Source organism: Coffea eugenioides, chromosome 4, assembly GCF_003713205.1.
Source record: "Coffea eugenioides isolate CCC68of chromosome 4, Ceug_1.0, whole genome shotgun sequence".
Lineage (NCBI taxonomy): Eukaryota > Viridiplantae > Streptophyta > Magnoliopsida > Gentianales > Rubiaceae > Coffea > Coffea eugenioides.
Window position 1 is genome coordinate 39674617 of NC_040038.1, and position 14785 is coordinate 39689401.

At 34.0% G+C, this 14785-nt stretch overlaps 1 protein-coding gene across 1 annotated transcript; it reads right to left on the bottom strand.

Moving 5' to 3' along the window:
* Positions 1 to 417: 417 nt before the first annotated feature.
* Positions 418 to 4788, bottom strand: LOC113768408. Its single transcript, XM_027312747.1, has 5 exons — positions 4719 to 4788; positions 3336 to 4256; positions 2978 to 3209; positions 1845 to 1924; positions 418 to 759 (listed from the first exon to the last, which is right to left on the bottom strand). Exons 2-5 carry the CDS (start codon positions 4209 to 4211, stop codon positions 691 to 693), a joined length of 1257 nt encoding a protein of 418 aa, XP_027168548.1. The 5' UTR covers positions 4212 to 4256; positions 4719 to 4788; the 3' UTR covers positions 418 to 690.
* Between the last annotated feature and the right edge of the window lie 9997 nt (positions 4789 to 14785).

Consider the following 14785-nt stretch of genomic DNA (forward strand, 5'->3'; position numbering starts at 1 on the left):
TTACATAAAATAACGTTGCTCGCCCTCAACATAACAGTGATCCACCCTAGCCATCACATAATCTGAACATAATTGCTTTTTTACTCTAACTTGTACTTTTGTGTAAGTGCATTACACATTTTATGGGATTAATTCCACTTTGCACACTTCAACTATACACAAATTCTCACTTTGATTTCTAAACTTTAAATTAGGATACTTTTATCTATAAAGTATAACATCTAATCCACTTTTAGTTCGTTAAGTATAAAATTTATCACACTTTAGCCTCTAAAGTAAAAATTTGTCTCACTATCTTTCTTAAACTATAACATTTGTCCTACTTAAATATAAAATATGTTTTACTTCCGTCAAATGATTTTACTTAAATAGGATAAATTCTATACATTTTAAGGACTGAAGTGTCTTATTTTAAAATTTAAGGATCAAGGTGAAAATTCGAGTATAATTGAAGGGTGCAAAGTGAAATTTAACCTTTAACTATCCATGCAATTGGGCTTAGAGGAAGCAACAATTAAGAGCCTGAAGTACAAGCAGCTATCAATTCAAAAATCATAGGGTGCTTAAGATTTTGCCCCACAAAAAGGTCACCCAATGCCCCTTACATTATGCTAGTTCATATTTCTAAAATATGCAACAATCCAAGTGCCAGAACATCCAGCAGGCTTGTAGCCATGGTTTGAAGGCTCCTTAAGATCTACACTGGGCAAGACATGACGCGTCTAGCCATGGTTCGAAGGCTCCGTCCTGAGTCAGATTCTGTGGCAACAAACACCAAATGTCTGATCAGAAGATGCTACTACAAGTACACTAAATATTTAGGAGAATATAAGATGCAATAAAACCAGCGTTCAAGGTATATTAGTGATGCTGGCACAGGTGAGATTCTCATTGCTTCTCAGAATCCATGGCAAACGATGGTGATTGATTAAGTCGATCAAAATAACCGGCCTTCTTTACATACTAGAACCATGCAGTGATGATTCAAGCAGCCAAACAAGCAATTCCTCTCCAAAACACTTAAAACCAAGCCCTCCTCACCCAACCAAAAGAGAGCGGAAAAAGCAAGAGAATGCAACTGAACACAGAAGAAATTGCAATGCTAACTAGGTCTGAAATAACTACTATTTGAATCATTTTCCTGAGAAACAATCACGTCTGTTTTCCACTATTTGGAACCTAAAATGGACAATCAAATTAACCAAAAAGAACAAAATTTGTCAATCCTATTGATTGGTTATTGTTCTATATTCTTGTTAACTATTTAAATATCTGAGAAAAGTATGTGGAAGGCTAGATTTTTGTGATAGTACGGAGTGGAAGTAGTATTCTAGTTTTTATATCCCTCATGGTTATAAATGAAAGCAGGCTAAAACACAAGGCAAAAGAGGACAAAAAAATGTTGTCCATCAATAAGATGTAGTGCGCCTAGGAAAGACAATACAGGATCTTAAGATTGTAAATCTGCCATTTGAGATAACATATATGTAGAGTATTAACCCTCAAATGGAATATAAATCCAATAAGTAAATAAACTTTTAATTCTTATCTCTTAAGATCTGGTAAAAGCAGTGTATTTTGAAATTCCAAATCTACTTTTCGGAAGTTTAGTTGATAAAAACTGCATATCGTACTGCTAATACTTTTAATGCCATTTAACAAGAGAACAAACAATTCATCAAAAGGAAAACTAAAATGTTTCTAAGCGAAAAGATAAAACTATATTTCATCAATAAACTGTTCTTTAGGTAAGAACTTAGTTAAACTAGGGGGAAAAGATTCTCTGCTAGGTGAACTCCCAAAACATATGAAAAACAGTGAAGAACAAGCCAATAGCCACTTGCCTGTAACCAAAAGAAAAACCCGCGTAACAAGTTCAAGTCTTCATGGGGTGTTTTGGCTGCTTGAAGCTTTCTACGAAGATCTGCAAGGTTACAAAGAATAACTAATCATCTCAAATAAAAGGTTGCTATTTCTCATGACTTGTCCATTCTACAAAAATTAGCACAAGCATATCACTTACCTAGGTGATGAATTTAGCCTGATAATTTAAGAGAGCACAGCAAAGAAAAATTAACTAGCTAGAGTCCCCACATGAAACTCAAAAGAAAATGGAACAATAGAAGAGCAGATGGTTGGTTTAACTTTCTGCTTATACTTAAGATAGAGTTAGATCCCAATCTTTATTAAAGGCTAGTACATACTGATTCCCAAGGAGCAGTTTGCAACTATACATGCAGCATTTCTTTTTACTTTCAATCCCTTTCCACTGTGTACTTCTTTATATTTTGTAATTTTTCCCTTTTGCAGTAGTGGCAGTATTTCAGTTCAAGCATGGTCTAGAAAGTCTTCTTGTTTCACCCACAACTTACAAAAAACCTGTGCAAGCATTCCTAGTAACACATTAATTACCAGAATGATGCTTGAGAAATAAAATCACATTCAAATCTACAAAGCTTTTTGGGACTCAAACTCTGATAATGGCAACATGTTATTATGAAACTTTGTCTAGGCTTAGCAGGTGATATATAACTGAAAGAAACAAGCAAGTGATAAATATAGCTTCTTAGCTCCTATCGCCTCAACTGACAAATGTCACTCCATGATGACAATTTAGGTGAGGATTAAAGTCCTAAACCCATTCTTAAATAGACTCGAGGGGATGTTAGTTCCCAGCACTAAACCAAAAAAAAAAAAAAGAAGAAAAAACCTCTTATTCCCCCCCCCCCACAACTTTGTCTCGGAAGCTAGATGTTAGGCCGACCAGTCTCAACATCAAGACACATCATTAAAGCTAACAAAGAAGAATAATCACATCAGAACTTTGCAAGCTTGAGCTAATGAGAGGGAAAATTGACTTAGGTGACAGATCCATAGCACTCATCAGAATAAAAACAGTCTCACAGCATGTGTAGCAACATTTAGACAACATGAAATGTAAAATAAAAAGGAAAGCACCAGAAGATAATTGAATTACCATCGTGATGATCAAGATATGATTTTCCATCTTTATTTATTGAATAGGTCATATCCCTCCCATTGCGCAAGTCCATGTTACGGGCTATTGGCTTTCGAGCAAGGATAAGCTGCCCAAGCATTTGGTGTTCCTTTAAGTCGTATGGCTTTCTTAAAATCCTCATCACTTGTTCCCTGAACGGGGAATGACTGCTTGAAGTGCCAATATAATGGCAGTTATCATCTCCCATGACCTTAATTATTAGCAAAAGAAATTGTACAAGTCATAATTACAGAAATCGCACCATTTATTTGGAGAATAAAAATGCAGATTAAAATAAAAAAGTAAACAACGGCAAGGAAGCAGAAGAGTGATATACACTAGCATGAGATCCTCCAGCAGTTGCAGGGAGCTTTGTGCTTTCTTCCATGTTATATGTACAATTATTTGTCTGGGCATCTGGTGGATACTCATCACTCTCATATACTATAGGGGATGCATTTTTGTATTTCAGAACAAAATTTTCACCATCAAATCTTAAACAATTGATGTATCTCTGATAATCATCTTCACATTCATCATTATTTTTTTTCTTGACCTTCATTGACTTTCTCAAGATTTGAGACTTGCTGCACTCCTTACTTTGCATATCAGTCTTATACTTTCCACCAGATGCACAGAAGCCTCCACTGCCAAGATCTTCAACCAAGTATGCCTGATTCCCTGAAGGATTAGAATCAGTGGGTTTGGACCTAATATCATCCTCAACCACAAACTGCCTCTGTTTTTTAGCAAGATCACTGAACACTAGTGGAGAATCTAACTCAGAACCACCTGAAGAATCAGATGTATCATCTCCAACATTGCCCCCTATTGCTGCCTTCATGTCCCCGGAGTTACCTAGGCTCTCATCATCACAGCTGTCTTCTGCATCGTACTTTAGAGGCTCAGATAATCCATTCTTTTCGTTAACTTGAAGCACAAATGAGTTTCCATTTACTATTAGACTACTCAAAAAAATCTCATAATGTGGATCATTGTCCAGAGCATCATCATTCATGCTGTTATCATTGCAGTCATAATTTGTTAAAAATTGCCTATAATCTTCATCTACATCAGCCTCAAAAAATGCAAACCTTTTTGAGTTTTCCTTCAAAGAATCAGCTTTGCAATTCTTGTGCGGATGATTAACGTTACCATATTTCCTCTTAGATGCCAAAACAGGGTCCGTGTGATCAAAAGGACTAATACCCATGTCAACAGCTTTCTGCTAATCACTCTTAACTTCGCAGTCTTCACCCTGCATTAACATTTCAATAGGCACAATTAGAATATATGTGCCATGCAAAATGGTTAAATTCTGAGTTACAAGTCCAGTAAAAAGCGATCTTTAAATTGCTCTGTCAAAATTCATGCACTAACCCCATATTGTAATCCGAAAATTAAAATATTCCTTAACAATTATGAGCTAAATAACAAAAACTATCCTCTGCTTGGTACCGTTCCAAAAACGATGCCGTACCAAATCAAAAATCAGAAAACAAACAGCATCCCAAAATAAATCAAGAAATCAGAACCAAATCAAAAATCACCCAAGAACAATCCATCTGCTTGACTTGAAAAAAGTTAATGCGGCAAAGGCAATGACAATCCTTCAATCCCCCAAGAACATCCCGAAAGTACTGATAACTAAAATTCATTGGACACAATCAATGTAAGACATATACTCCCAAGAAAACTATCAAGAATCTTATCCCCATACCAGAATTTAGGACGCACTTGTCTCCTTCAAAACCATTCAAAGAACAGCCAAGTTGTGCGCGAGAATTGCCAGATGGTATTTTAGCGAAAAAAATTGACGCCGCATGGTGACGGAGAAGTAGGCCTGTCAACGGGTCGGGTCTAGACCCGGATCCGGACCGGATCCGTGAAATTATTGCGGGTATGGGTAGGGATTTAATTCCGTTTCCCGGATCCGGATCCGGATCCGTTTTGTCAAACAAAAAAACGGGTCGGATACGGAATATAGCATTCCGACCCGTATTAGACCCGGATCCGGATATAAATGAATTAATAATTTAAAAAATATATATTTATCAATATAATTTGATTAGGGTGATGTATTTTAATAAAGTTAATTTGATTTCTTTTCTTATTTGGTTTTTTCTTTGCATTAGTTAGAAATTAGTTTACAAATATATTTTTTTCTCATTTTTATTAGAAATTATAAATTTTGGTAAATTTGTTCGGGTAGACCCGGATCCGGATCCGGGACCCGCCGGATCCGGATCCGGAACATAGAATAAAAGACCCGTCGGGTAAACGGGTCGGATCCGGATCCGGCATAATAATTCGGGTCCGGGTCCGGAATAATGAATTCCGGCCCGGACCCGGCCCGTTGACAGCCCTACGGAGAAGACGCGAGGAGAGGTTTGTATTTTTCTTTTCCACACTATTCAACTCTTCCACGACACGAGAGACCCCAAAGTTATTAAACCCAACTCGGGAGGGACCGGCGAACGAGGTGAGTCAACGGATTATTGGTTCAACTAGTGGGTGAGTTGTTGAACCGATGGATCACTAAATATATTTAAATATTATATTTCATAATTTTTTATATAAGATATATGATATAAATTATAAAAAATAATGTCATAGCAAATGCTCATATAATTTAATTTGCTATAAAATAATTAATTCATATAAGAATCAATAAAATATTAAGTTATTTAGTAATATACCAAACTTCAAGTATAAAATTTTATCTATGTTTAGTGTAATTATCTAACTTATTTATGAATTTTAAGTGCAAAAAATTATTAAAAATAATATTTGTCTTTAAAATGAATTATATAATATGTCATTTTTTAAGTCCATTTTATAACTTATAGAGTTTGGGGGTCATAAATTTTTATTAAAAGATTCCAAATAAATTTGTTTTAGAAAAATAAAAAAAAAAGATAAAGTTGACAAAACGTTTATATATTATGAGTAAGCTACTTAATCAACAAATGGTGAAGTAGCTTGGTGGTGTGCGCCTTGCTGCTGTAAGGACCTGAGGTCCAAGGTTCGAGTTCTAGCAAAGGAATAAAACTTTTATACGAAATCCGGTTCGTAGACAAAATCGGCTAGGTTTCCAGTTTCATCCGGTCGAATCGCCGGTCCGTTGACTGAACAGGACCTGAGGTCCAAGGTTCGAGTTCTAGCAAAGGAATAAAACTTTTGTACGGATTAACTGAACAGGACCTGAGGTCCAAGGTTCGAGTTCTAGCAAAGGAATAAAACTTTTATACGAAATCCGGTTCGTAGACAAAATCGGCCAGGTTTCCAGTTTCATCCGGTCGAATCGCCGGTCCGTTGACTAGTTCAGCGATTTGATTGCTTAAACGATCTAATTTAAAACCCAACCTGGTCCAATGTTCGGTTCATCGGTTTGATCGGTTCGACCGCGCGGACCGGATCGGATTTAATAACTATGCTGCAAACCGAAAAATAGAAAACTAAAAAAAAAAATGAAATACATAATAAACTTTTAATTTTAATAGAGAGAGACGTAATCAAAGAGTTTTATTTCTTCACACACCCCCCTAATTCATTATCCGATCGCCGAGGAATTGCACTAAAATAGGCATGTTAATGAGTAGGGTCTGGGTTGGATTCCTTTGATCCAGATCCAGATTCATTTAATTTAGTTAGACCCAGACTCAGATTCAAACCTGTTCGGATATGAAAAAGTAAGTTCATACCCAAACCCTTATGGATCTGGCTATCCAATGGGCATTTTGTAAACATACTAAAGTAAATATGTATATAGAATGTATAGAGTTCATAAATAATATAAATGTCATCCAATTTTTTGTTTTCAAATAATAAAATTAACATTCAATAAGTTGAATGCAATATTGTGAATTCAAAAAAAGAATTATTATTGACTACTTCTATATATTTTCAAAGATTCAACTGCATCCACATCCAATATTTCATTTGTTTGCCTTTACCTTTTCTCCTTTTTTTGAAAAAGTTTGTACCAATTACAATGACAACTAAGATTAGTTTTTAAAAAAGAAAACAACCATAACATATATAAATATTTAGTCTTATTAAAAAAATATAATTTTGTACCTCTTTTTCTTATTTAAATCTCAATATTGGTAGATGTCTCGCAATCCAGTACTAAAATAGTGAATGAGATAAAAGTCATTTGATTAAGGACCGATAGCAACTAAATAATAGAATAAAAAAATTTATAAATACTTATTCATTTTTTTTTATTCAATTCAATCATCAGTCATCACTATTGTTTCAACCATATCTAGAAGCAATTTGGCACGAGTTTCATCAATCGCCCAACCACCAACACTAAAATGCAAATTCTGATGCCATAAAATCTTACTGTATTCGATCCAATAGCCATAAAATATCATATTATTTTATAAATTTACTAATATATATTATTTAATTAAATATATATGGATCTGAGTAAAGTCTGGTATGGATTTGGATTTGGATATGAATTCTAGAAAACCAGACCCTACCCAGACCCACAACTCTCTCACACGATCTGGGTCTGGATTTGAGAAATTAAATCCAAACCCTACCCAAATATATTGGATTTGGATTAGATTTGGGTAATACCCAACCCATTGGCATGCCTACACTAAACCAGCTTGCTTGTATTTTTTCCTTTTTTTTTTTCACTTTTAAGCAGCCCAATTTAGTACTCACAAAAAAAAAAAAAACTCTCCCAAGTGGAAAAATCAATAAGTTAGGCCTGCTTTTGTGTGTATGATTTTTCTTTTTTCTCGGCAACTTGCTTCAGGAAATCAAGAGCCATTACAAAGTCTTTGGAAAATCAAGAAGGTAGTTTGTTTTTGCTTTTTGAAGCAATGAATTTTCTTTTCTTAACCCTCCTATCCCTCTTGACATCCATCTCACACCTAATTGCCAGGTTCTGAATTTTGAATACTTAAAAAGTGAAGAATCCTCACAAGTCGTCAATATATCAAGAAGTTTGTTTGCTTTTCTTTTTCTTCTTTTTTGTGTTTTCATAGCAAAATAGCCAAAAAAAAAAAAGAGAACTCTTGCGAGTCATACAAAAAATCAAGAATTTGATTGCTTGTGTCATTCTGTGTGAGTGAAAAACTAGAATCTTCTTGATAATATTTAATTGTAAGTCATAACTTGAAAGATGAGAGGACAAAGATCTTTCCTTTTTTTCCCCCTTTTATATCTTTTTCTTTTTTGAAGTGAACGGAAGAAAATAATTGGTTTATAAATTTTTACATATTCATGTCGTTGGTTTACAAAAGCAGAACCTTCGTTAGCAAATACTTGTATTATATCTATATAATATACATTCATACGTATCACTCAAAAAAATGTTCATATTTCTTACATTTAAAAGAACTTTAAAAATATTCATACTTTTCAAACCATGTAAAACATGTAATAAGTATTATACTTCTTTTTTTAAAATTTTTTTAGTGTAACTGAGAGGTCTTGAATCAGAACCTCTAGCTTACGCTCCCTCTCTCAGAACATCCAACCTATCCTTTCCCTCAATAAGTACTATACTTCATAAATTATACTTTAATTTTTCAAAAAATTTTATAATTTGAGTAAGGATAATGAGATACTTTTTGAGTTATATACAAAATAAGAACAATATATATCATAATAATTGTAGATGTATGCATATTTAAGTAATAAGGTGATAAAATTTATATCATACATTTTGGTATAAATGTAGCATATTCCGTAACTTTCAAATATATTCACACTATTCACATACGAATTTATATGTGTAATTTTGCTGATTTGTTGACTAAGACTCGTATATTTTTTGCACCAATACTTAACTTTCATCTTGCCAACTATAATAAAAAGAATAATTTGTTTTACCCCAGATTTAGATGCTTATACTAATAATTTGATAGTTTAATAGAGTTAGTTGTGTCCTCTATATGTATTTGTAAAGGACAAAAAATATACTTGTTCCAATTTGTACTAGCTATTACAAAGATCATTGTTGCTTCAGATTGTTGCTGTTGCATCTTTTGGAATTTCAACTTATAGCTCTTGACTTTTATTATTTGTTTCATTCTTTACCAATACAATTTGACGACAATTAGAAAAAGGCATATATGGAACAAAATTATCATCTCACTCCTCAAAATACTTTTTAAATAATACTTTTTCAACTTGGACTGATTTTGTTACCAAAATCTTAAATTCGAGAGAGGTTAGTATATAATTTCTAAAATTTCAGGGAGGCTAGTGAAAGTGTTAAAAATCTCAGGAGAGGTTTATGAAAGTATCCTTTTGTTATTTACTAGGAGGCATAAACCGTGTATTGCAGGGTAGAAATATAATGTGTATGCCCAACCAAATATAATTACATAGATACACAATCATTTCTTATAATTTCAAGTGAAAAGTTTTAATGTATGAAGTTCTAATGTGTTCATATATTCCACAAGACATGAAATGCTAACGTTTTAAGTCCAAAAAAGAAGAAAAACACAAACATATTTTGAGTGATTCAATTAAACTAAACAACGAGAAAATCAAAATTACAGTCATTCATCTACAAAAATAATAAGTTTCTTTTTTTGTACTTTAGTGCCTCCATGGTCTATATCATAGCCTTGGAGTCTTGCAAGAGATTTCTATCAAAATCTATGATTCCAATGGTCTTGGAGATAGACAAATCTATCATAGTATTGCATAGCAACTAAAGGACCATTGTCTTGAGTTGTTGAACCAAGTGGATGGACACTTAATTTGTACTCCTAGGGACCATAGAAGCAAGCATTACTACAAACAATTTTTTAAAAAGAACAACTTCCAAAAACTGTGTTATCTTATTTACAACAGCAATCCGCAATCACAAATATTAAATGCCAAAAAAAGAGAATCTGCATTGTAGACCAATCAGAAAATACATGAATATTAGTCTGGACTTGTCAAAGGGAAACACAGAAATCAAAATTCACTCCATGTGAAGACTCACACAAATGAACAAGTATCTTAACAATAACAAGGGTAGCATATGAAAATTCATCCTTTTGCTCCTGGAATTTCAGCTTTAGCTAGTCCCTCAAGATGATTCTAAATCTCAAATGTTAAAAGGAAAATGAAATTAAATAGACATACTGGTGCAAGCAAAGAAAAATTCTCGACTTGGATGACTTTGTCTCTTCCTATGACTAAACACCAAAACTCCTCAATAAAGCAAATTAAAAATGCAACAAGTTTGTTTCAAGTCAGCTACTAAGAATCTTAGAGAATTAGCCACATGACACCCATCTTTGACCGTCAAAGTTAAGAACCTGCAGTAACCAAGTAGAATTGATGTGCCAAGCGATTTAAAAAACATTGTTTGTTTCAAGTCACCTACTAAGAATCTTAGAGAATTAGCCACATGATACCCAACATTGACTATCAAAGTTAAGAACCTATAGTAACCAAGCAGAATTGATGTGCCAAGCGATTTACAAAACAAAGAAGAAGAAGAAACAAGAGGGAAGAAGCAAATTTGAGAAATAATCTAAGACAAGCATATCTACTGTATTGTTTACCCAAGACAAAATACAATATAAAGCAATTCAAAGATATTGCAAATAGATCCAAGTATAATGCCATCAAAACCTTATAGGAAATAACAAATGATGCTTAACCCTGTGAGTGTAATAATTCTTAAGGAAAAGAAGAGAATCAGTTACTACTTAAAAGCATTTTGACAGCCAAAATTACAAAATATGGTCCAAATAGCATACAATAATAAAGTTACTAAAAAATAACTTCTTAAAATAAAAAGTAAAGAAACATAATAGATCCTCTAAATAGCTAAAAACTTACAAAAAGAGATCAACCACAAACTATGTTTGCTAATATGTTTAATGAATAGCAAACATCAGCAAAGAGTGAAAGGAGCACAAATGGACTCGCTTACAGCTCTGTAGGATTATCATGATAGTTGCAAAGGACAAATCTCATATAAGCAAGATGAAACAAGGAGGAAGAGCGCAATAATTGACTACTAAATCATTCACGTGAAATATCAAAATACAAGTCCTAGTAGTCTTTCTCTTCACAATATACACCAAGGCAACCTTTGTTCTCTCCCCCTCCCTCCTGAGAATACGTCTTTTAACCCAGAGAGAGAGAGAGTGTGTGTGTGAGAGAGAGTAAAAAAGAAATAATAGACAAGCACAAAATCAAGAGGACATATGAAACTATGAAAACACCAATGGTGGAATAAGACTTGTTTGTTAAATAAAAAAACTAAGGTGAGTTTGAAAAGGATACCATCTATCCTTGTAAGATCATTTAATTTCAATAACTGACCAAAGTTCCTATTAAATAGAATTTATACTAATAACTAAAGCTCCTATTGTATAAGATTTTCGTTGCTTTCACTTTTCTCCTTGCACTTCCAATTCATTATAGACCAAACTTTCACATCTTTTCAACTCATTTAGTTCTCATTTTTCCTATTCTCTATCAATTTCATTCTTCAAGTTATTATATAGTTCTGAGCATGGGTTTCACATAGCAAAACAAGATTGACTTAGCACAAAGCTGATATCTAACATAAAAAACTTATATGGGAGTTTTGAATTCAATATGCAAAATACTCTCTATTAATATGAGTGCTTTAACTAAATAAAAAACATGCATACATAACAAGAACTCATAGATCCTAGACTTTCTTTGAATAAAAGTCTTCTACAAGAAATCCATGTAGTGGTTTGCTTTGCTTCAAGGCTATCAACCAAAATACGGAAATAAGCATCCGAATGAAACATACATATCACAAGCATAATACATTGGCTTTAAAATAAGAGTGACATATCGGCCAAAAATAGAACTCACATAAGACAAACTTAAATACTAACTAAATCTCAAGTATTATCTTCCTAACAATGTAATTAGCATCACAAATAGAAAAATCCATAGTATTATGCACATAATATGTACCCTTTCGAGATGGAGCATGCTCGGCATTGAATTGTAGTTTTTGCCTTCCTTGTGGAGTAAAACAAAATTAAATACAAAAATTTACAAACATTTAAACACATAATTATTTTGATTGCAGCCTTTCTGGCTTGAAAACAAAAAGGAGTTTCCCCACCTTAGTCCTTGTTTACTCATATGAATAAATCAAGCAAATTGTGTTCTGTATGAAGGAAGGAAAAGTTCCGAACCCAGATGGTTACACAGTGAAATTTTTTAAAAAGAATTGGGCAGCAGTTGGGGAGGATGTTGTCAAAGCTTTAGAGTTTTGCTTTAAAAAATCCTACATGTACTACCCTTTTGAATTCTACCACTACATCATTGATCACAAAAACAAGCAATGCTATACAAATGAAGGATTTCAGCCCCATATCTTGTTGTAATGTTGTCTTTTCTACCATCTTAACTAGCAGATTAAAGAAAGTTATGGCTAACCTAGTGGGTGATTAGCAGAGTGCTTTTATACAAGGTAGACAACTTGTTGATAATGTTCTACTGATGCATGAGATAGTTAGAGGATATCACAGAGAGGGAGGGAAACCTAGAGCTATGCTCAAGCTTAATATTATGAAAGCGTATGATTCTTTATACTAGAAATTTTTATTTGGCACAATGGAGGTTTTGGGTTTTTGAGATCAGTTCATTCGATGGACAAAAGTATGCGTGACAACAGCATATTTCTCAGTGAGTTTGAATGGTTCTTTAGTGGGGTACTTCAAGAGTGGTAGGGGATTGAGGCAAGGAGATCCAGTATCTCCTTATCTTTTTTTTTTTTTACTTTCTATGGAGATGCTTTTCAGCAATTTTTGAATGGAACATAAAGGCTTCGGGGTTCAACTTTCATCCTAGATGTCACGAACTACAATTATCCCATCTTATTTTTGTTGATGATTTATTTCTGATATCTACTACTACAGCCAAATCTTTTGACATAAGAAGAAGAATCGTGGCTGAATTTGGTGCTGTGTCTGGGCTACTACATAACCTGCAAAAATGTTAGATTTATATAATTGGACTAAAGAACCAGGATGCTGATGCTATTCGCGAGATGATGCGCATGCCAAGAGCGATATTGCATGTAAAGTACTTGAGCTTACTACTCTTTAGCTCTAGATTATCCTATAAGGACTGCCATCCTATCTTTATTAAGCTAGAGTAGAAAATCAAAGGATGGGCTAACAAAAAGCTGAGTTATGGTGATCATTTATTGTTGATTCAAGCTGTACTGTCTAGAATATATTTGTACTAGTGTAGTGTTTTCATCTTGCCCAAAGTTGTGATTGAAAAGATAAACAATATGTTGGTCTCATTTTTATGGGCACGGGAGGTAAAGTAGATGTATGGAGCAAAAGTAAATTGGAGTGATGTGTCTATACCCAAACAGGAAGGTGGATTGGACCTATATAAAATTGAGCTATGGAACAAATGCTTGATTATGAAATTAATATGGAATATGTGCAGCAAGAAAGATACTTTATGGGTGGGTGAATAGCATCCTTTTAAGGAACAAATTTTTATGGTCTGTGAAGGTTCCAAATGAAGCATCCGGGGCTTGGAGGAAAATTTTGCAAATTAGAGATTTGACTCAACCTTTTATTAGACACATTGTGGAGAATAGGACTAATACCAATTTCTCATTTGATACATGGCATCCCCTTAGGCCCTTGCACAAAAACTTTATAGGCAACTTACTTTACAGTTTTGGATGTAAACTAAATGTTTCTGTATTAGAAATTATAGTGGATGGTAGTTGGAGATGGCTTGTAGGTAGGAAAGAAACAGTTGAAGCGAGGAGGCTAAAGGAAGCTACACCTGCGTGTTTTGAACCTTTGATGGGGTTTGAGGATTAGGTTACGTAGGAGGGATGTTGTGACGCACCCACTTCTCCTAAGGGTGAACCCAAGGGTATCTGCGGAATGCCTGCCCAACTCTCGCCGAGATTCACTACAATCCATAATTCAAAAACTAGAAATATTTCAAATATTTTCAATATACATTTAAAGTACTCCAAAACATCTCATACTTGAAATTAGTTAACCCTCAAGCTTAAATACAACCCAAAAGAATATGTACTATAGTCATCTGCCGTAATACAACTTAAAGTCTCCAAGAGAAAACAACCTAGTACTATTCGTGAGCACTCTCGGTTTTGAACCCTGTTAAGGAAAACAAAGGAGTGGAATGAGCTAAACAGCCCAGTGAAGTTCCAAAACACACAAACAGTTCTAATAAATCCAGTAAATAAAGCATAGCACACATATGGTTCAAGATTTCACATTGGCACATTAAAATGAGACATTTATCATTTTACAGAAATAAACACATATTAAAAGGATACGGTGTTCACGTGGAACTATTTCGATCAGCTGCACCTTATAACTCTAATATTTCTCCCGATTTGTCTGGTCATCGCCTTATTCCTCCAGTGGTAATACTCGAGTATACTGAAATGGTGACTCAGGATTCCAACCTACGCGATCGAGTCCAGTCCTGGTTCGAGCAGGTTAGCAACCAAAGGCAGGACTCAGTTCAGCTAAAAGCTTACAACATGCGCAAATAATCAAATAAACCGGTAAACGGTAGAAATTCACGGTTAAACGGTAGAAATTTGTTATTTTAGTAGGTCGAGTGAGATAAGTACACACTCGCCTTAAAACAGTGAAAAATTACATAAGAGCAATTATAGATAACAATTAACACTTAAGCACACAAGAAATATGAAATAAACATGTAGCAGATATTCAAGTCACACACATGCAGGGAACACTCACAGTTACGTGTGATATGTCTCGATTCCTGGATAACACTCTT